The sequence below is a fragment of the Leucoraja erinacea genome, chromosome 13 (assembly GCF_028641065.1).
Source record: "Leucoraja erinacea ecotype New England chromosome 13, Leri_hhj_1, whole genome shotgun sequence".
In the NCBI taxonomy this organism is placed as follows: domain Eukaryota; kingdom Metazoa; phylum Chordata; class Chondrichthyes; order Rajiformes; family Rajidae; genus Leucoraja; species Leucoraja erinaceus.
In genome coordinates, this window is record NC_073389.1 from 3,540,329 (window position 1) to 3,563,125 (window position 22,797).

Here is a 22,797-nt window from a genome sequence, read left to right on the forward strand (position 1 = left end):
GGCTAAAAGAATCAATGGTTATGGGGAAAAAGCAGGAACTGGGAATAACTGATTTTGGATGATCAGCCATGATCATATTGAATGACGGTGCTGGCTCGAATGGCCGAATGGCCTGTTCCTGCACCCATTTTCTATGTTTCTATGTCACCAATCCATGTGCTGCAGAGATCATGCATGATCCGCTGACTTACTCCTTCTCAAAGATACTAGAGGAGCTCCTCTATAATCTTTGCTCCTTCCTGCACCTTGTGTCCTTTTTGGATGTAAGGCTGCACGCAGCTTGTGCAGTTCCTTGTGTTCGAGCAGCAGAGGAGATGAGACGCAGCGTCCAGGCGGACACCAGGTGGCGCCACGTCTGGGTGAGCGCCTCCGCCTCTGCAACTCCGTCCGTCCGTCCTTCCTGTTCCGACTCCTTGAGTGTAGGCGTCGCTATGGTTACCGCAGTCCGCCGACACGGGTGAACGGATTCCGGCGCATTGCAGCCGGCAATTCACCGAGACGCCGAGGAAAATAACGTATCACCAAGTGCGGTGTCTGTGTGTGTAAACGAAGCGGCAGCGGCAGCAGAGCACGGCACCATGAGCTTCACGTTGACCCAGAGCCTGCAGAGCAGGCAGAGGTTCAGGGCCGAGCGGCCTCACGACTACATCTACGGTAAAACCGGCTGCCCACGTCCTTGATAGTCATTCGTTTCAGTTTTCGTTTTGTATGACTTAAAAAAAAACAACTTTTTGACCACTAACTTTCTTTCTATTAACTTTCTTTAATTGTTATCTTGGGCAGCTTACTACCCAAAAATGGTATGAACATTGCCTGAAGAGAGTCAAAGATGTTTGGTGTCCACAGATGCTGCCCTACCTACTGAGTTACTCTAGCACTTTGTGGTTTTGCTTTGTAAACCAGCATCTTAAGTAGCAATGTTACAAAATTTTGAGATTTTAAAAATCAAGTCTGCAATTTATCCCATCAGATAAAGCATAACAATAAGTTTAATTTGACACCAAATTCACTTTCATATCTCAAGTATTAAAAAAGTTATGGCCATTTTCATACTCGGAAATTAGCATCTTGTTCCCTATTGATTTTCAATGGACATTACAAAAAAGCTGTGATCTTGGATAGTCAAAAGCCCATTTCTTAAGGAAAGATTAACATTTTTAAATAGCCTAAGTGTCCAAAGATTATTCACAAATAATTCACAATATAACATGATTTTTATATCTAATTTACATTAATTTATAGGCCAAATGGAAGGAATTTAGTGTTCAATTGCTGTAAATAAATGCCCATTTAAATCGGCTTTCTAGTGGGTTCATGTGGAACGCACTGGTTTAGAACGTTGACATCGCGCTGGATTAGTGCCCTCAAATGCCGAGAAAAATACTGCGGGATATAAAAAGCCCAAAATGAACTACTCGCTATAGATAACTTGATATACAGGGTTATATATATGCCCCATTTAATGTAAAAATAAGGTACATACCTTTAATTGTTTGCTTTATAAAACCCTGGGGCTGCGAGAGGTTGCGGAATGAGACAGTAATTTTAAAACTATTATAACTATATTATCGAGGCCTATAAAACTAATAATACCTTTTGCGACCGGGTCTTGCAACGATTTTTCGTTAATGATTTACTAGGCTGAACATCTGCGATTAGAACAGCCTAGTAAAAATCGCGTTTTAAACCCGCCCCCTCCAAACAGCGCCGAAATCGCGGACATGGCTGAGGGCAGATTCCCAATGACGATTCAGGTAGGTTTTGTAACATACCTATCTTAAGTTCCTTGTGCATCCTGTGAACATTGAACTCTCCAATACTGAGTAATACTCTCCCTCTCTTCCACTGCCTTTTTTTAATTGCAAATATAAACTTCATTTGTGATAAAAGATATGCACAAATAAAAACCGTGCAACACTCTTAATACATTCAATATTGCAACCGTTATACCCAATAGTGTTTGCACTTCCCTTTATTCCAAAATCCATTTTACCATTAGTCGAACACAAAGTGCTGAAGGAACTCAGCGGGTCAGGCAGCATCTCTGGAGGACATGGATACATGATATTTTGGGTTGGGACCCTTCAGACTGAATGAAGTAGGGGGAAGAAAGCTGGAAAAGATAGGTGGGGGTGGGACAAAGCCTGGCAAGTGAACCCCTGCACCTTTTACCTCCTCTATATGTTTGTCTCCCATTCCTAACTTTCTCTTTTATCCACCCTCTTCTTCCCCCATCCACCTATATCCCTGCCTTTGGCTTTACATATCATTCCTCCTCCTCTATCCTTATCTGACCATTGTATCTCCTTTTCAGCTCTAGCCTGTGTTACATACTCTGCCCCCCTCCGTCTGAAGAAGAGTCCTGACCTAAAATGTCGTCTGTCCATGACCTTCACAGATGCTTCCTGGCCCGCTGACTTTCACCAACACTTCTTTAAAATTTAAAATTCGTGATTATTGGCCACCCGGCCATACACCATTCAAAGGGCTAGATGATGTGTCTCGACCCGAAACGTCGCCTATTTCCTTCGCTGCATAGATGCTGCCTCACCCGCTGAGTTTCTCCAGCATTTTTGTCTGCCTTTGATTTTCCAGCATCTGCAGTTCCTTCTTAACCATCCAAAGGGCTGCTCGGTGGATGAGAAACTGAACAGTAAAGTCAAGCAAAAATACTGGAAGAACTCAGCGGGTGAGGCAGCATAAATGGAGAGAAGGAATAGGCGACGACTGAAGAAGGGTTGCTGGAGGAACTCAGCAGGTGAGGTCGCATCTATGGAGAGAAGGAATAGACGACGTTTTGGGTCGAGATCCTTCTTCAGCCTCACCCGCTGAGTTCCTCCAGTATTTTTGTCTATCTTCGATTTTTCCAGCATCTGCAGTTCTTTCTTAAACAGTAAAGTTAAGCAAGCTAGTTGAGATTTGGAGGCATTGCATCTAAATCTAATTCTCCTTTCTCTGGACACATTGAATGGTAGAGTGCAGAAGGAATCTGGTGGGAATATATGCTGACTTTCATACATAGAAACATAGAAACATAGAAATTAGGTGCAGGAGTAGGCCATTCGGCCCTTCGAGCCTGCACCGCCATTCAATATGATCATGGCTGATCATCCAACTCAGTATCCCGTACCTGCCTTCTCTCCATACCCCCTGATCCCCTTAGCCACAAGGGCCGCATCTTCCCTCTTAAATATAGCAATATTTATCAAATTCCTCTTTGGCAAACAATTGTTAAATATGCCAGACCAAATTTCAGACCAAATCCCAAATTCCTTGTGTTATCTGCTTTTTATATCAACTATCCTAAATTTGTACCCATTAACAATTAGAAAAGTACAGTACAATAACTGTGCTGATCATGATGGCAAGACCAACCCCTATCTGCCTGCGCATAATCCACATACCTCCATTACATGCGCTTATCTTAAACACCACAATTGCATCTGCCTCCAACACTACCCCAGGCACATACACCTTCTGTGGAAAAAAACCTGTTCTGCACATCTCCTTTAAACGTCCCACCTCTCACCTTAAACTTTCCCCCTAGTATTTGATATTTTCATCCTGGAAAATAGGGTAGACCGTCAGAACCTATCTATGCCTCTCATAATTTTACATACTCCTATCAGGTCTCCTGCAACTTCAGTTAGAAGGGATAAATTCAGAATCCTGCAAAGGAGATGGGCCCTGGGGAACGTTGGTGAACAGAGAGACTTGGGCGGATGAGTACAAACCTTCTCTGAAGGTGGCGACACAGATAGACAGGGTGGTGAAGGAGGTATATTAGCCGTGGCGCTGAATGCAAGAATGGGGACGTCATGTAACATTTGTACAGGAAGACTGGTTCCACTACACTTAGAGTATTGTATGTTGTTCTGGTTGTCACACTACAGGGAGGATGTGATCAAACTGGAAAGGGTGCAGAAAAGGATGTTTCCTGGACTGGAGGCAAGATTGGATTGGCTGGGGCTGCATTCACTGGAATTAAGGAGATTGGGGGTGACCTGATCATCAAGGGCATAGATAGGGTAGCTGGTTACGGTCTTTGTTCCTACGGCAGAGAAGTCTAATAAATACTTTATTGATCCCCTCAGGGAAATTCATATGTCCAATAACCAACAAACCCACACATTCAGAACAAAATCAGACAAAAAATACATAAAATACAATATGGACAATACATGAAAGCAATAAATACTTAAAAAGACCCAATCATTGACTATTAAAAATGCAAAGCATCCCCATACAGCCTAGCGGTCAGTATTATAAAATCTAATGGCTGCAGGGGTGAAAGATCTCCTGAACCACTCCGTTCTACAGCACAGGGAGAGGAGCTGGTTGTACATCCGTGTGGTTTTTTGACCCTCCAGAATTTCATGGAGGGGGTGCCCGGAGTTGTCAAGGATGACCTGCACCTTGCTCCTCATACGCCTCTCAAGCACATCCACCAGAGAGTGCACTCTCCCCCCCCCCCCCCCCCCCCCCCCCCCCCCCCCCCCTCCCCCAGCACTGAACTAGCTAATTTTACCAGCTTGACCAACTTCTTGCTGTTTTTAGCAGAGATGTTGTTGGATGTTGTTGCCCCAGCATACAACAGCGTAGAAAATGACTCTTGCAACCACAGTATAGTAGAACAGGTACAGCATGCCATTGCGCACGTTGAAGGATCTAAACCTTCTGAGGAAAATGAGTCTGCTCTGTCCTTTTTTGTAGAGGGCATCAGTGTTGACTGACCAGTCCAGTTTGTTATCAAGGTGCACTCCCAGATATTTATATGTCTGCACCACCTCAATGTCCACCCCTGCAGTGTTAGCCGGCTGAAGGGGGAGCTTGGACCTGCCAAAGTTAACAACCTTCTCTTTAGTCTTGGTTGTGTTCAGGATGAGACAGTTCTCTTTACTCCAGGCACAGAAAGCAATGGTCAAGTCCCTGTATTCCTCCTCATGTCCATTCCTTACACATGCCACAATCGCTGTGTCATCTGAATATTTCTGAATGTGGCATGTGTCAGACTTGTATTTAAAGTCTGCAGTATACAGGGTGAAGAGGAACAGGGCCAGAACCGTTTCCTGTGGGGCTCCAACATTGAACACCACTGTCCCGGAAACACAGTCACCCAGCTTAACAAACTGTGGTCGGCCCGTCAGGTAGTTGTATATCCAGCAGGTAAAGGTGGAATCCACCCCCATCTTCTTAAGCTTCTCTTTCAGAATCAGGGGTTGGATGGTGTTGAACGCACTTGAAAAGTCGAAGAACATAATCCTCACATAGCCACCGGGTTCGTCCAAAAAGGAGTAAATCCGGTTCAGCATGTAGAGGACTGTGTCATCCACACCAATGTTCTCCTTGTACGCAAACTGTAGTGGGTCGAGTACGTGCTAGACTTGTGGTCTCAGGGGACGAATGAGTAGCCACTCCATTGTCTTCATGATATGGGATGTAAGGGCCACCGGTCTGTAGTTGTTGATCTCGGTCGGCCGCCCTGCTTTGGGAACCGGCACGAGACATGATGTTTTCCACAGACCTGGTACCCTCCCTGACTGGAGACTCAGGTTGAAAATGGTCTGGAGAGGCTCCGCCAGCTGAGTTGCACAGTCTTTCAGTAGCCTGGGATATACGCCATCAGGGCCAGCTGCTTTACCAGGGCACACGCAACCTCCTCAGCTCAGCTCTCACCTTGTCCGCCGTGAAGAACAGTTGAGGAGATGCCGGCATAAGAGGTGCTGCAGCTGTGGTGTTGGGGGGGGCCTGCCTCGTGGAGGTGATGGTGGGGGAGAGGCTGCACCTGCAGAGGTGGGAGGGGATACCAGATCAAACCTGTTATAGATTCATTGGCCCTGTCCATGTCTCCTGACAGCTGGCTTCTCTTCTCCTTGAAGCCGGTCGGTCTTCATTCCTCTCCACACCTCTTTGATGTTGTTGTGCTACAGTTTCCTCTCCAGCTTCCTTTTATAGTCCCCTTTTGCCTGCTTTAAGCACCTTTTCAGTTGATGCTGTACCCTCTTGATCTTTTCCCGATCACCAACCTTGAAGCCTCCTTTTTCTCGTTTAGGAGGCTCTTGATGTTGTTTGTAATCCAAGGTTTGTTGTTGGGAAAGCAACAAACAGTTCTTACTGCCACAACAACATCCCTGCAGAAGTTGATGTAGTCCGTTATGCATCCAGCCATCCTGTCGATGTCCATACTGTTGTTGAATTCCTGTGGCTCCATCAGTACATCCCAGTCTGTGCATTGAAAGCAGGCCCTCAGTGATTCACTGGCCTCTGGTGTCCACTTTCTGAAAGACCGGGTGGTTGTAGGCTGTCTCAGCACCCAGGGTTTGTAAGAAGGCCTTAGGTAAACCAGGTTGTGACCTGATTTGCCAAGTGGTGGAAAGGCTAACACTATGGGCCTCCTTGACATTGACATAACACAAGTCCAGCGTCTTATTGTGCCTTGTGGGACAGTCAACATACTGAGAGAAGCCCGACAAGTGGGGGCTGATGTTCACATGATTGAAGTCCCCTGATAAGGCAATGAGTACGTCCGGGTGTCGGGTCTGTAATCTCGCGACAGCCTCTTGGATGACGACATGCTCCGCTCGAGAAGGAATATAAACAATAATGGCGACGATGTGGGAGAACTCCCTCGGTACATAATAAGGTCTCAATCCAACCGCCAGGAGCTCAATACCCCGACAACAGATCTTATCTTTCACAGTTTTGTGACCTGGATTACACCATCTATTGTTCACCAGCAGAGCAAGACCACCACCTTTGATCTTCCCACTTGCCTTCGGGTCTCTATCCACTCGCACCGTAGTGAAGCCGGGTAGATCCACACAGATCTACACGGGATGTTGTACATCAGCCACGTCTCGGTAAAACACATGAGACTGCACTCACGGTAGACCTGCTGGTTCTACATATAACCATATAACCATATAACAATTACAGCACGGAAACAGGCCATCTCGACCCTTCTAGTCCGTGCCGAACACATAATCTCCCTTAGTCCCATATACCTGCGCTCAGACCATAACCCTCCATTCCCTTCCCATCCATATAACTATCCAATTTATTTTTAAATGATAAAAACGAACCTGCCTCCACCACCTTCACTGGAAGCTCATTCCACACAGCTACCACTCTCTGAGTAAAGAAGTTCCCCCTCATGTTACCCCTAAACTTCAGTCCCTTAATTCTCAAGTCATGTCCCCTTGTTTGAATCTTCCCTACTCTCAGTGGGAAAAGCTTTTCCACGTCAACTCTGTCTATCCCTCTCATCATTTTAAAAACCTCTATCAAGTCCCCCCTTAACCTTCTGCGCTCCAAAGAATAAAGCCCTAACTTGTTCAACCTTTCTCTGTAACTTAGTTGCTGAAACCCAGGCAACATTCTAGTAAATCTCCGCTGTACTCTCTCTATTTTGTTGACGTACATGAGGGCCTCCAACTCCTCACACTTGTTAGGGAAAGAGTTGACGTTCCCCATAAGGATCGATGGCAGAAACGGCTTGTATCTCCACCTCCACGCCCTTAGCCTGGCACTGGCACAGCAACCACGGAACGGCTTCTCCAGCTCAGACGGAATAGGGTGTTTTATTCCGTAAGCTGTCCATCGCCGCATAAGGGGTTCGTCCCTCCTATACGCAACTCTACACATACTGTGTAAAATACTACACAACAACAACCAACGCACAAAACACACTAAAACACTAAACAAGACTCAGAGCTACAAGGACTTGCTGCCTCTCACTTCGGCGCATGCTCTAAAGTCTAAAACTAGATGCATAGGTTTAAGAGAGAGGGGAAAGATTTAAAGGATATCTGTGGGGGACATTTTTGACCAGATGGCAGTGAGTATATGGAACCAGCTGCACAAATAACTGGCAGAAGCAGATACAATTACAACCTTTAAAAGACATTTGGATGGGTACATGGGGAGGAATGATTTAGATGGGCCAAATGCTTTGAAAAGATTAGATAGGCATATTGATTGGTACGGAAGATAGACACAAAATGCTGGAGTAACTCAGCGGACCAGGCAGCATCCCTGGAGAAAATAATTAGTGATGTTTCGGGTCTGGACCCTTCTTCAGATTTTTCAAAACCCCTAATGGTTGGTATGGATATGTTGGCACAAATGGCCATGGTCTGTGACTCCAAGGACAAAAGCAGTGATACATGGACAACGAGAAGCTAGTGAGACTTGGGCGGGGAGCGATAGGGAGAGAGAGAATGCGGGAATACCTAAATAAACAAGGAGAGAAATTTAGTAAAAAATATATTTTTTTAAAAGCTGGAAGAATTTCTTTGTAGATAAAAAAAGGAAAAGAGATGGCCAGGTGAACATTTTCCACAGATAAAATGAGATTATGGAAATAGCTATGTGGACAAGGACATAGCTGAGGAGTTAAACAGATATTTTTGCATCAGGCTTTATGGCAGGAGATGGTACCATATGGTGTAGGTGTGAGGTAGAATTTAAGGGGAGTTTGGGATAAAAGGAGGGAATAAAATGGAACAGCCCGTTTCAATGAATAATGCTACGAATCCACTCCTTCCACACTTGAGGCAATTTACAGAGGGCCAATTAATCTATTTTAAAAAACAACATGTTTTGGGATGTGGGAGGAAACCGGAGAACCAGGAGGAACCCCATGCAGTTACAGTGGAGAATATGGAAACCACATAGACAGCACCTGAGGTCAGAATCCAAGCCGGGTCTCCTGTGCTGTGAGGCAGCAGCTCTACCAGCTATATTCATACGGTTGTTTAGTAATGGAGGTAATCAAGTGGGACTACCCTTGAAGTCCAGCTATTTGACACAAGAATAAGTTGTGTGCCTTCAAAATGGGTTGATCAAACAGTTTGTGGTGGGTCTTTCACACACAAGGCATGTCGTTTGTACCTTTCACTGTTGTGGAATGTAAGAAGAACATAGACACAAAAAGCTGGAGTAACTCAGCGGGACAGGCAGCATGTCCAGAGAGAAGGAATGGGTGATGTTTTGGGTCGAGACCCTTCCTCAGACTAGTTAGGGAAAAGGGAAACGAGATCTAGACGATGATGTAGAGAGATAAAGACCAATGAATTAAAGAGATGCAAAAAAGTAAATACGATAAAGGAAACAGGCCTTTGTTAGCTGTTTATTGGGTAAAAACGAGAAGCTAGTGAGACTTGGGTGGGGGGGGGGGGGATAGGGAGAGAGGGAATACGGGAAAACCTGAAGTTAGAAAAATCAAAATTCATACCACTGGGCTGTAAACTGCCCAAACAAAATATGAGATGCTGTCCCTCAAAATATGAGATGCGTTTAACCTCACTCTGACAATGGAGGAAACCTAGGACATTCATTCTGTGTAGGAATGGGAAGTAGAATTAAAGTATTATGCACATTACAAAAAAGAGCAATAAGAATCATCAATAACGTTGGATATCTTGAACATACCAATTTATTATTCTTAAAGTCACATACACTGAAGTTCACCGATCTGCTTTTAATACCATCCTTCCCCACAAACTGGTGGACAAACTGGGGGACTTGGGACTTCCACACTCCACCTGTACGTGGATAAATAGCTTCCTGTCGGGTCGCAGCCAGAGAGTCAGAGTGGGCCATCATACATCCACGGCCCTCAGCCTCAGTACCGGCTCTCCACAGGGCTGCGTACTGAGCCCCCTGCTCTACACCATCTACACACATGACTGCACCCCCGCCCACCACAGCAACACCATTGTCAAATTTGTGGATGACACTACGGTGGTGGGACTCATCTCCAGGGGGGACGAGTACGCCTACCGGGATGAGGTGGAGCAGCTGACAGTGTGGTGTGAAGAAAATAACCTGCTCCTCAACACCTTAAAGACAAAGGAAGTAATAATAGATTTCAGGAAGAATAAAACGAACATGGTACCATTGACTATCAGATGGTGGCGGATTTCCGCTTCCTGGGAATCCATATTGAGGAGGACCTGACGTGGAGCGTGAACACCACTGCGCTGCTGAAAAAGGTCCAGCAGAGACTGCACTTCCTGAGGGTGCTCAGGAAGAATAACATCACTCAGAGACTGCTGCTGTCCTTTTATCGGTGCTCCATTGAGAGCATACTAACATACTGTGTATGCGTGTGGTACACCAGCTGCACAGCGGCTCAGAGGAAAGCGCTCCAGAGGGCCATTGACAACGCCCAGAGGATTGTCGGCTGCCCTCTCCTTACCTTGGAGGACTTACACAGTTCCCGCTGCACCAAAAAAAATCCCAGAATATCATAAAGGACATTTCCCACCCCGGACACTCTCTGTTTGAACTGTTGCCGTCAGGCAGACGGTACAGATCTACAAGGACAAGGACAAATAGACTAAAAAACAGTTTTTACCCGACTGCTATAAAAGCACTAAATGTAGCCGCCAAAGAACGCAGGGGCGATACAGACTAAGGGACTGTGGTACACTGTGAAATCGACAGAAGGATGGAGGGTTGGGTGTGTATGCGTGCTTTGTTCGTGATATTTATTTAGTTGTTTATCTTTTAATATTTTACCTTGTATGTATCGTTAGCTTTTAGAAATGTTTGAATGCTGCACTGACTGGCTGACATTTTAAATTTCGTTGTACATGGTTCATGTTACAATGACAATAAAGAAACTATTCTATTCTATTCTATTCTATTCTATTCTGGTTAAATTTAAGACTGCACAAATCATGTACAAAGCAAGAAATAATTTACTTCTGGGAAATATACAAAAACTGTTTATGGAAAGACAGGGTGGGTATAATTTGAGAGGGGAACTTAATTAAAAAAAAAAAATGTCAAAACAACCCTTAAAAGTATGTGCATAGCAATCTGCGGGGTGAATTTGTGGAATGGTCTGGAACAGGAGAGAAAACTTAGCACAAACATAATTCAGTTAAAAAGATGTACAAAAACACTTTTTTTTAAAGGATATTGGGATGAGGATAGGTGATATTTGTTATACTGGTTGTATTGGGAAGGGTGATTATAGAGTGATGGGATAACTATATGACTAAGAGATATTGTACAGTACAGGAGGGTTTTTCTTTTTTCTTTTTTTTTTCTCTCTTTTTTGTATGGCTTTGCAAACATTTGATTAGTGTATAAATGTAAATAATTTGGTGTACATATGGAAATAGGTGTTTATAGCTGCTAAATTTGTATAAGATAATTATAAGCAGTTGAATAAGGGGCGGGAATTAATAAGCTTTGGCTTCTTCCTGCTCCTTTTCGGACACATACGATTCATTTATTTATAACTATTGTTTATGACACTTTATAAATATTCATTTTGTTTTGTTTTTTTGTTTTTTGTATGCTGTTTCAGAATTGCTTTTTATTTTTTAGTCTGTTCGAAATAAAGGATTTATTATTATTATTATTATTATTATTATTATTTGGGTAAGCACATGGGCTGGATCTGAATTCATGGAGGCATTGGGATGGCAGGGTTGAAGATCAACACTGACCACTGTTGGTAGAATCAGAGTGAGAGAAGGCTGTCAGATATCCCCACGAGATATGATCTGGCCTTGGTGGGAGGATCAGAAGTTGGAATGAGTGGGAGACTAGCTGGCAGGAGGGAATTGTGATAAGTAGTTGTAGGATATGGTATGCTTGAGCAATTATTAAATTGCACACGCACACTTATAACAAAATTATAGGTTGCAGCTATACAATCATTGACAAGGTAACATTATTTTGCCACCATTTAATTTTCTTGCTTGGTTTGCTAAAGTATGAAGGAAAAAAGGAAAATACTCAGGGGCTGATATAATGTCTGGAGCAGCACACTATCTAATGTAATAGGACCTGAGCCAGCATAAACAGTAGCTTTAAAAACAAATTACAGTGGTAATTTAGAACATATGAATAACAACTTGCTGCATATTAACATCCTGTGGTTTGATGGTAATTTTCCTGGCAGTTTGTTGTATAGTCAGTGAGTTGATAAGCTCATTGCTCCATCTGTCTCTTTTGCTCAATGTGTGAAACATTTTTTAAAATATTACTGACGCGGATACTTAATTAACCTTAATTACATAATGAACAAAATTTACTGTTGTGCAATTAATAATCTCTTACTACAATCATCTTTGGGCAAAGCATTAATGCATGCATAAAACTGGCGCTCATAGATTGTTATTCAAACACTTGTCTCTTAAGTATTTATGCATATAGTTTACAATCAGATTTCTACCCTAACACTTACGAAAGATGTCTTCATTGCCATTTTAAGTGAGCTAGTTTTACAAGTGGACCGCTAACTGTCATTGTGACTTCACAGTGAGAGCTGTGACTGATGCGCTGAGTTTCCTGTCTTGGGTTCCATATATTCCACTCAGGGTAAATGCTGTTCAGCAACTCAAACAGGACTAGCAAGGTATTTCACAGTTTGCAGAAAACATTGTTTAAAAGAGATTGAAAGTTTTTCAGGAAATTGGCAGTGACAAAGAGGACCACATGGTGAGTTTTATTGGCAGCTGAGACCAGATCAATATTTGTCTTTAGACGTAAGACTTTAGAGATGCAATGTGGAAACGGGCCCTTTGGCTGTTCTACACACTAGGGACAATTTACAATTTTTACCAAAGCCGAATAAGCTACAAACCTCTATGTCTTTGGAGAGTGGGAGGAAACCAGAGCACCCAGAGAAAATCCATGCAGTCACTAGGAGAACATATAAACTGTGTACAGACAGCACCTGTAGTCAGGATCGAACCTGGATCTCTGGTGCCGTAAGGCAGCAACTCTAACGCAGTGCTGCCCTCCAGTCTGTTAACGTTCTCCCAACCCCAAATTTCCAAAGCCACCAGCAGAATTTTACAAAGTGTAAAAATAATTTGGTCAGATACATGGAGAAACAGGTTCAAATGGAGATGGGCCAAATGCAAGTAAACGGGACCAGCTCAGGACAACTCAAATGCCTGTGTGGACAAGCTGCGCCAAAGGGTTTGTTTCTGTGCTTTATAACTCTAACTATGTGAGACATGACAATTTCAAAGGGTGTCATAAAAGGTACAGCTGCCTGAACTATCTTATTAGTACAAATCAGCTTGAGATGAGATTCCAATGGGGTTAGTGATCGGCAGATATTTAACAGAAATTCCGATCCCCCAGTCAGAATTTCCAGACCCATATTTCTGAATGAAACCTCTAACATTCAGCTTTTAATTTGTTTCTAAATTAGTAACTCAATTTTCAGAACTGATTTCTTCCCGATGATAAATGTATTTTATTTTTGAACAAACGGCAGCACCGTAAAAATATAAGCAACTAAAATTGAAAATTGATGTTACAATTAATTGAATTATTAGAAATGAACACGCTGACGACACCTGTATAAGATTGTCATTACTATTTTTATTTTATGCCCTGCAGTATTTCTGTTGATAAATCATTGAGTAGGGAACTAACTTCTCCTGTTTGCCACAGATCCTCTATATGTGCTGTCTAGTGAGAAGGACCATGTTAAGATGTCCATGAAGGCGTTTGCATCCACAAACCAACTAGTGAGTACTCACAACTGTAGTTTGTCAGCATAATGCAATCTAAAATTAATTCTTCTTACAAATTAATTCTTCATTTATCTCCTCCCGCCTAGATTACTGCAACTCCCTTTACATTGGCATCAGCCAATCATCCCTGTCCCGCCTGCAACTGGTCCAAAACGCCGCAGTGAAACTTTTGACGGGCACCCGAAAAAGGGACCACATCATCCCGATTCTGGCCTCTCTCCACTGGCTCCCTGTGCGGTTCAGAATCAATTTCAAGTTCCTCCTTTAGAAATCTGCTAACCCACCATACTGCCTCCAGGTCCCTCAGGTCTGCCGACTTGGGATTACTGTCCATCCCGCGGTCCAGGCATAAGCTCAGGGGTGACCGCGCTTTTACGGTTGCAGCACCTAGACTATGGAACAGCATCCCTCTTCCCATCAGAACTGCCTCCTCCATCAACTCTTTTAAGTTTACTCACAAGCGTTTCTTGAGGTCCTCTGAGGGGGCGCTGTATGTATGTATGTATGTATGTATGTATGTTAGGTCTATGTACCACTCTTTGTAGAACTTTAGTACCTGCACTTTGGGTCAACGAGAGTTGTTTTTATATGAGCTATAGAATTAAAATTGACTTGACTTGACTTGAGATTCAGTGAAAAGCTTTTGTTTGCAAGCTACTCAATTGAATCATACTGTACATGAGTACAGGCAAGCCACACATCAAGTATAAGATGTAGAGAAAATACCAGAGTGTATCTGCATTGTAGCATTACCATTCCAGAGAAAAAGACCAATGTCCACAATGAGGGAGGTTGGAAGATCAGGACTCAGCCCTAGCTTATGGGAGGACCGTTCAATAGTCTGATAACAGCGGGGAAGAAGCTAGTCTTGAGCCCGGTGGTTGTGTTAGCTTATAAAATCTCAACAATGATGCTGGCAGATAGAATGATTGTAACGAGAAAGCAGAATAAGTTAAGCATTAGAAAAAAACTAATTACAATAGGTTTTGCAAAATGGTGACCTTACAAAGCAGAGAAGAATGAATCATAGAGATTCCTTTGATAATTTATCTTTGTACTAAGCAATGTCAATCTATACTTTTTAGCATGTGGTTTAAGTTGTTCTCTTGGCATCCAGATATCACAAATTCTGTATTCTTCTTCAACGCAGAAAAAGGTACCTGATTATCACGCGATGTTCAGTAATTTACAGCATTTCCCAAGCTTTGCTCTGCACCTTGACCGCACCAACCCAGTTCCAAAGTTTATAGATCAACGCTGGAGAGGATTTGAAGAGAAAAGACAAGAAACCATCAAGCAACTGGCAAAGTAATAGCTACTTTCTTTTGAAATTAACTAAATGGGCAAATTAAGAAATCCTTTCAATTAGTAAATCATAAACCGCTTGAAAACCTTCACTTACTACAAAATGTTTCAACATAGTATTTCAGAATTCTATCTCTGATCATTAAAATTCGGGGTGGCACAATGGCTCCTGCCTCACAGCGCCAGAGACCTGGGTTTGAACCTGACCTCGGGTGTTATCTGCGTGGAGTTTGTATATTCTCCCTGTGACCATGTGAGTTTACTCCAGGTGCTTTGTGTTCCTCCCACATCCCAACGATGTGCGGCTTTGTAGGTTCATTGGCCCTCTGTAAATTGTCCCTAGGGTGGATGAGGAAGTGGGATAACATAGAATTAGTGTAAACTTGTGATCGATGGTTGGCATAGACTTGGTGGGCCGAAGGGCCTGTTTCCATGCTATATCTTTCAAACGATCAATTGTAAACTATTCTGATTTTTATCTTATTTAGATTAACATCAGCAAATAATCATTGAATAATTTGCTTCACAGGTTTCATCTCTTTAGCCAAGAGTTTTGATCATTTTGTCAAAACTTTTGATTTGTCCTGGATGGAGCTACTTTACAGATGTTCTGATGTCCGGGACCTAGCTTTGCCTGGAGCTCTTGTAAAGATGCTGTGAGAAATGATGTTAAAGCTGTTACCAATACGAACAGCAATTCATCAGGAATATTCTAAAGACCTGACACAAATTAACATTTTAACAAGGCTTACTAATAAAGTACATCATCCCTCATCTCTCTTTAGAGAATGTATTTTGCATGGATTGCTTTTTATGTTTTTTGCAACCAGCTGCTACTGAGAAATTAAAACTATAATAAAAGTATACATTTTTTTCCCCAGCTATAACTCGTCCTTAAAAATGCAGATGCAGGCTCCGCCAGATGCGGAAGTGAGTGGCAGAGGCCGGTACAAGTACTTCACAAGGTAGGATAAGGAAAGAAAATCGTTTTTTGGTTGCCAGTACAATTGGGAAAACCTGGCATGAACTTGCTGTGAAAAAATATATATTTTTTAAATTTGTATTATTGATAATTTGAATTTAAATTACATGAGAGGAGTTTCTGTGATTGAGTTTCAATTACTGAATAATTCAGATTTTATTTTTGTATAGTTCCTTCCACCCCCTCAGTTTGTTTCTCATTTATGCATATGTTATAAAACAAAGCAATTTTATTTTAATTGAATGAATGATATTTTATTGTTACATGTACCTAGGGTACAAAGTACCGAACGGTCCTATCTACTGCCTGCCGCTGCATGTGGCAGCAGGCCCCCCCCTCGCCTCCCCCCTCCCATGGTGAGTCCCCCTTTGTTCTAGGCAGCCCTCCGCTGGGCCCCCCCATTGCTCCTGCTGGTCCGCCTCACTCTTGGTCCCTCCTCACTCCCGGTTCCAAAGACGCTGGTGGATCGGGGCTGATTCAGAGTCTGCGAGGGACTTAAGGGCCCCTGCCGAGTTTGCCCTTGACTTGTAATCACAGCATGGTCGTCACGAGGTCGTAGGAGGTTGTAGGTAGGTCGTAGCAGGTGGGCCGTGATGCTAGTCGTAGGTACTCATGGCATCAAGTAGCTCGGGGCGTTTTTTTCTAGCCTGATGAAAAATGTTCACGAGTTAAAAAGGTCATGAATTAGGTGGTGAAAGTGGGACAGCCCTTTACCTGGCGGGTCCTCTGACGTTGATCCGCAGCGGGTGAGTCCTCCATTGTGTGACTGCAGCAGACGAGTCGGGCATGCTTGCCGATGCTGTCCCGGCCAGCTGCCTGCTGGGTGCCAGTTTGTTTTTTGGTATAATTTGGTCTCTCCAAGTTATATAACTAGATGCACAGTTTACTGTGCTGGACCGGATAAAATTGTAGTCATCATAAGCTGACTGGCGTTATTATTTGTGGCCATGCACTCTTATTTAATTTAGTTTAGTTTCTTGTCACGTGTACCAAGGTACAGTCAAAAGCTTTTGATGCATGCTAACCAGTCAGTGGAAATACAATACGTGATTACAATTGAGCCATCCACAGTGTACAGATACAGGATAAAAGGGAATAATTTCTTTATTTGTTTTTTTTTTTCACAGACCTATTATTCCCTTCGTGCAACAGCTGCCTGTGAATGTAATGATGGAGATGTCCAAGTAAGTTCATTGTAACCTTTCCCTGCAGTAACCTTTTACTGCTGTAACTTTCACGACTTTTTCTCCTTGAGGGAGTTTTAAAACTGTGCGGAATTGTACCGAGAGATGTTTTTTCTTTTCTTCGGTATTCACCAAGGAGGAGGATATTGAATTATGTGAGGTAAGGGAAACAAGTAGAGTAGCTATGGAAACTATGAGATTCAAAGAAGAGGAAGTACTGACACTTTTGAAAAATATAAAAGTGGATAAGTCTCCAGGTCCGGACAGGATATTCCCTAGGACATTGAGGGAAGTTAGTGTAGAAATAGCAGGGGCTATGACAGAAATATTTCAAATGTCATTAGAAACGGGAATAGTGCCGGAGGATTGGCGTACTGCGCATGTTCTTCCATTGTTTAAAAAGGGTTCTAAGAGTAACCCTAGCAATTATAGACCTGTTAGTTTGACGTCAGTGGTGGGCAAATTAAATGAAAGGATACTTAGAGATAATATATGTAAGCATCTGGATAAACAGGGTCTGATTAGGAACAGTCAACATGGATTTGTGTCTGGAAGGTCATGTTTGACTAATCTTCTTGAATTTTTTGAAGAGGTTACTCGGGAAAATAATGAGGGTAAAGCAGTGGATGTTGTATATATGGACTTCAGTAAGGCCTTTGACAAGGTTCCTCATGGAAGGTTGGTTAAGAAGGTTCAATTGTTGGGTATTAATGGTGGAGTAGCAAGATGGATTCAACAGTGGCTGAATGGGAGATGCCAGAGAGTAATGGTGGATGGCTGTTTGTCAGGTTGGAGGCCAGTGCACAGTTCCCTGAAGGTGGAATCTCATGTAGATAGGGTAGTAAAGAAAGCTTTTGGTGTGCTGGCCTTTATAAATCAGAGCATTGAGTATAGAAGTTGGGATGTAATGTTAAAATGTACAAGGCATTGGTGAGGCCAATTCTGGAGTATGGTGTACATTTTGGTCGCTTAATTATAGGAAGGATGTCAACAAAATAGAGAGAGTACAGAGGAGATTTACTAGAATGTTGCCTGGGTTTCAGCAACTAAGTTACAGAGAAAGGTTGAACAAGTTAGGTCTTTATTCTTTGGAGCGCAGAAGGTTAAGGGGGACTTGATAGAGGTCTTTAAAATGATGAGAGGGATAAACAGAGTTGACGTGGATAAGCTTTTCCCATTGAGAGTAGGGAAGATTCAAACAAGAGGACATGACGAGAATCAAGGGACAGAAGTTTAGGGGTAACATGAGGGGGAACTTCTTTACTCAGAGAGTGGTAGCTGTGTGGAATGAGCTTCCAGTGGAAGTGGTGGAGCCAGGTTTGATTTTATCATTTAAAAATAAATTGGATAGGTACATGGACGGGAAAGGAATGGAGGGTTATAGTCTGAGTGCAGGTAGATGGGACTAGGGGAAAATAAGTGTTCGGCACGGACTTGAAGGGAAAAAAAAAAATAAATAAAAAAAAATGGCGCGGCCCTGTCCAGTCGCCGTTGTGGCAGCTCCGCGAAAATTGTGTGTGTTTTTAACTTTTATGTTCCTTTTTAACTTATTTCTAAGTTCTAACTCCCTAGTACTAACAAAGTATGACAGGGAAACCCTCTTAAATCTAAACTCCAGGGCAAACGGAGACTTTTTAAACTCTTTACTCACTGATCCAGCATGGCCAGCAGAGATCAGCAGAAGCTGCTGCAACAAGAAAGGGAGCTCGGCTGCAAGGAAAACCCGGAGAAAACATCGAGGGAAGCGGGGGGGTATTCGGAATAGGCTGAGAGCCCAAGGCTTTCGTCCCCCTCTGCCCAGCATTCTTCTGGCGAATGTCCAGTTCCTGGAAAACAAGCTGGATGACCTCAGGGCGAGGATCAGATTCCAGCGGGACATAAGGAACTGCAACATCCTCTGCCTGACTGAAACATGGCTGACCTCACTGATTCCGGATCAGGTAATCTGCCCAACCGAGTCCTTCACTGTCCACCGTGCTGACAGAACAGAAGCATCTGGGAAATCCAAGGGTGGAGGAGTCTGCTTCATGACCAATAACAACTGGTGCAACCCTGGAAATATCAAGATGCTTTCCCGTTCCTGCTCGCCGGACCTGGAGCACCTGACGATCTCATGCCGCCCATTCTACCTTCCCCGGGAGTTCGGCTCAGTGATCGTCACAGCCGTCTACATTCCACCGCAGGCGGACACCGACGTGGCACTATCGGCCCTACACGATGTGCTATGTCGACATCAAAACAAGTACCCGGATGCGGCTATGGTGGTGGCTGGAGATTTTAATAAATCAAATCTCAAGAAGGTCATGCCGAACTTCTACCAACACATCACGTGTGCCACCAGGGGGGAGAGAACTTTGGACCACTGCTACACACCGTTCAGGAAAGGGCTACAAGGCCGTTTCACTCCCTCCCCTAGGAAAATCTGACCACGCTGCTATTTTCCTGTTGCCGGAGTATAAACAGAGGATAGTTCGGGAAGCGGTAGAGACGAGGGACGTAAAGCGGTGGTCCGACCAGTCAGAGGCCATGCTGCAAGATGCACTGAGTGATGTCGACTGGAATATGTTCGAAGCAAGTTCCAGTGACGTCAGTGAGTTCGCGGAAGCAGTCATGGACTTCATCGCAACAATAACCGACAACATCGTCCCCACGGTAAGGGTAAGCACCTTTCCGAACCAAAAACCCTGGGTAGACAGGTCTGTTCGTGTGGCCCTGAATGCTCGCACCGCTGCCTACAACTCGGGCTTGGCATCAGGAAACATGGACGTCTACAAGGCAGAGTCCTACCGACTGCGAAGGGCGGTGAAGGACGCAAAGAGAAGGTACAGGGACAAGATGGAGTTACAGATGGAGCAGCAGGACACCAGAAGCCTGTGGCAGGGGCTACGGATTGTAACCAACTACCGAAGCACCCCTCCCTCATCCGCATGTGCCGGCACCTCCCTAGCTGACGACCTGAACTCCTTCTACGCTCGTTTCGAGAGGGGCAACACCACTCCAGGTCTGCCGACTATCGACAATACCGACAGCGGGCTGGCTACCGAAGCTGAAGGGAGGAATGTGCACACATTCTCGCTGTCCGAGCACGACGTGAGGAGGGCACTGACACGGGTGAACACGAGAAAAGCTGCAGGCCCCGATGGCATCTCGGGGCGAGTACTCAAGTCCTGTGCTACGCAGCTAGCTCCAGTGCTCACTACATTATTCAACCTCTCCCTGGACAAGTCCGTGGTCCCTGCCTGCTTCAAAAAATCCATCATTGTACCGGTACCAAAAAATGCCTCCCCAGCCTGTCTGAATGACTACCGTCCGGTGGCCCTTACCTCGGTAGTCATGAAATGCTTTGAGAGGCTGGTGAAGAATCACATCTGCGCCTTCCTCCCTCGGAACATGGACCCGTTGCAGTTTGCATACCGTCCGAACAGGTCCACGGACGATGCGGTCTCCCAGGTCTTGCACACCGCTCTCTCTCCCATCTGGACAGCCAGAAGGGGGGCTACGTGAGGATGCTGTTCATAGACTACAGTTCAGCCTTCAACACGATAGTCCCCACCAGACTGGCCGGGAAGCTACTGGAATTGGGGCTCAACACCTCCCTGTGTGCCTGGGTCCTGGACTTTCTCACCGCCAGGCCCCAGGTAGTCAAGATGGGAGGGAATACATCGAAGTCCCTCACCCTGAGCACAGGATCGCCCCAGGGTTGCGTCCTCAGCCCCCTATTGTACTCCCTGTACACACATGACTGTGTGGCTAGGTTCAGCTCCAATTCAATAATTAAGTTTGCTGATGACACTGTGGTGGTGGGCCTGATCTCAGACAATGATGAGAAGGCCTACCGGGAGGAGGTGGCTGATCTAGCACTCTGGTGCCAGGAGAACAGCCTCCTCTTGAACATCAAAAAAACGAAGGAGCTGATCATGGACTTTAGGAGGGCACATCATCCGAGGACGTACACTCCATTGAGTATAAATGGGGATCCTGTGGATAGGGTGAACTGTTTTAAATATCTGGGAGTCCACATCTCTGAGGATATGACATGGTCATCACACGCCTCAGCACTCGTGAGTAAGGCAAGGCAGCGCCTTTACCACCTCAGGCAATTGAGGAAATTCAGAGTGTCTCCGAGGATCCTACAGTGCTTCTACGCAGCGGCGGTGGAAAGCATCTTGTCCGGGAACATTACCATCTGGTTCGGGAATTGCTCTGCCAAGGACAAGAAGGCTCTGCAGAGAGTAGTGCGTTCGGCCGAACGCACTATGGGAACTTCACTCACCCCCCTGCAGGAACTATACAACAGGAGGTGCAACTCCAGAGCAAACAAAATCATGAGAGACCTCTTCCACCCCTGCAACGGACTGTTCCAGCCGCTACGGTCAGGCAAACGCCTCCGTTGCCATGCAGTGAGAACGGAGAGGTTGAGAAGGAGTTTCTTCCCAGAGGCAATTCGGACTGTAAACGCCTTTCTCACCAGGGACTAACTCTACAGAACGTTTTTCCTTCTATTATTTATTATGTAAAAGAATATGTATGTTATGATTGTGTTTATAATTTGTTTGGTTGTTTGTTGTTTGTCTTTTTGCACAAAAGTCCGCGAGCATTGCCACTTTCATTTCACTGCACATCTCGTATGTGTATGTGACAAATAAACTTGACTTTGACTTGACTTGACTTGATATGGCCTGTTTCCGTGCTGTAATTGTTATATGGTTATATGTGCATCGATGTCCCCTGTGCCGTAAAAATCTTTGTCAAGTTTTCTTCAATTGTCTTTTATGGGCCTTTAGTCTTTTATGCCTCATTAACACTAAAATTCTGGAGGCAATTGTATTTCTATTCTAAAATGTATTCTCTGCTGATTCTTTTCAGGGATGACTCGGTGACAGATTTTGAGGATTTTGATTTTCAGTCTCCACCCAGGCGTAGTGTGGGGGTGCAGACGGACTACAGGGACAGTGAGACACAGACTGAGCCGTACTCTCCAGAATATGTTGTGCGCCCAGGCTCAGCCCCTGAGCTCCTCACCCTCGCTACTTTAAAATTTGGTGAGCCCTTCAGTAATGTGGAAGAATAATTAGTCATGAAGTAATTTAATAACTGTTAAAGTCATGTAATACTAATGATTAATCATTTATGGAGTACTCCATGCTATGCTTTCACTTGTGATTGAATTAAAATTAATTAAAATAATGACCCTTTAGTTTCCCTCTTGATGAAATATCCACTCAAGTACCCAGGTTATAACAAGCCAATAAAGTAACCTTAGAAAGCTAAAGACAACTCTTATTACAACCATTAACAACACCCGTGTTTGATTGAATGTCTGAGGATCAAGAAGGCCTCTAGTTTATATGTCTATTAACGCTGTATTGGGCTATGAGTATATTTATAGAGAACTATGTTTACATATCTGTTCTGCTGCTGCAAGTAAGTATTTTACTGTTCCGTTTCGGGACATCATATCCTTATTATAATGATAAAACTCTGATCTTGGATGTGTGTGTGTATTTATTTGTTTGTGTGTGATCACATCTTCTCGAAAAAACGACACGCTAACGGTGACATTTTTACATATTCCGATAGAGATTTATGCCGTGATGTCAAAAATCGCCTTATCTGAAAATTTCATGCATTATTTCTCGAGTTATTAAACAAAATGTTCGAGAATCAGAAATTACTTTGAAACTAAAACCGAGCGGCTTTGGCTGATGACATCAAAATGTCTCTGCGTGCTGCCGTATTTGATATGCGTACTGCTCTTCCCCCCGCGGCGAACTGCCGCGCTCCAAAGTACCAAGCCCTCCCTCGTCTCTCT

General features: G+C 44.1%; 1 protein-coding gene across 1 annotated transcript in view; it reads left to right on the plus strand.

The window, feature by feature from the left end:
• Positions 1-356: 356 nt before the first annotated feature.
• Positions 357-22,797, plus strand: part of cfap91 (cilia and flagella associated protein 91) — a 72,914-nt gene continuing 50,473 nt past the window's right edge. The window contains exons 1-6 of the mRNA XM_055644298.1: positions 357-654; positions 13,432-13,508; positions 14,665-14,822; positions 15,701-15,784; positions 16,929-16,985; positions 21,852-22,027. Coding sequence (XP_055500273.1) covers positions 579-654; positions 13,432-13,508; positions 14,665-14,822; positions 15,701-15,784; positions 16,929-16,985; positions 21,852-22,027 — 628 coding nt within the window. The 5' untranslated portion in view covers positions 357-578. The remainder of the gene's footprint in view (positions 655-13,431; positions 13,509-14,664; positions 14,823-15,700; positions 15,785-16,928; positions 16,986-21,851; positions 22,028-22,797) is intronic.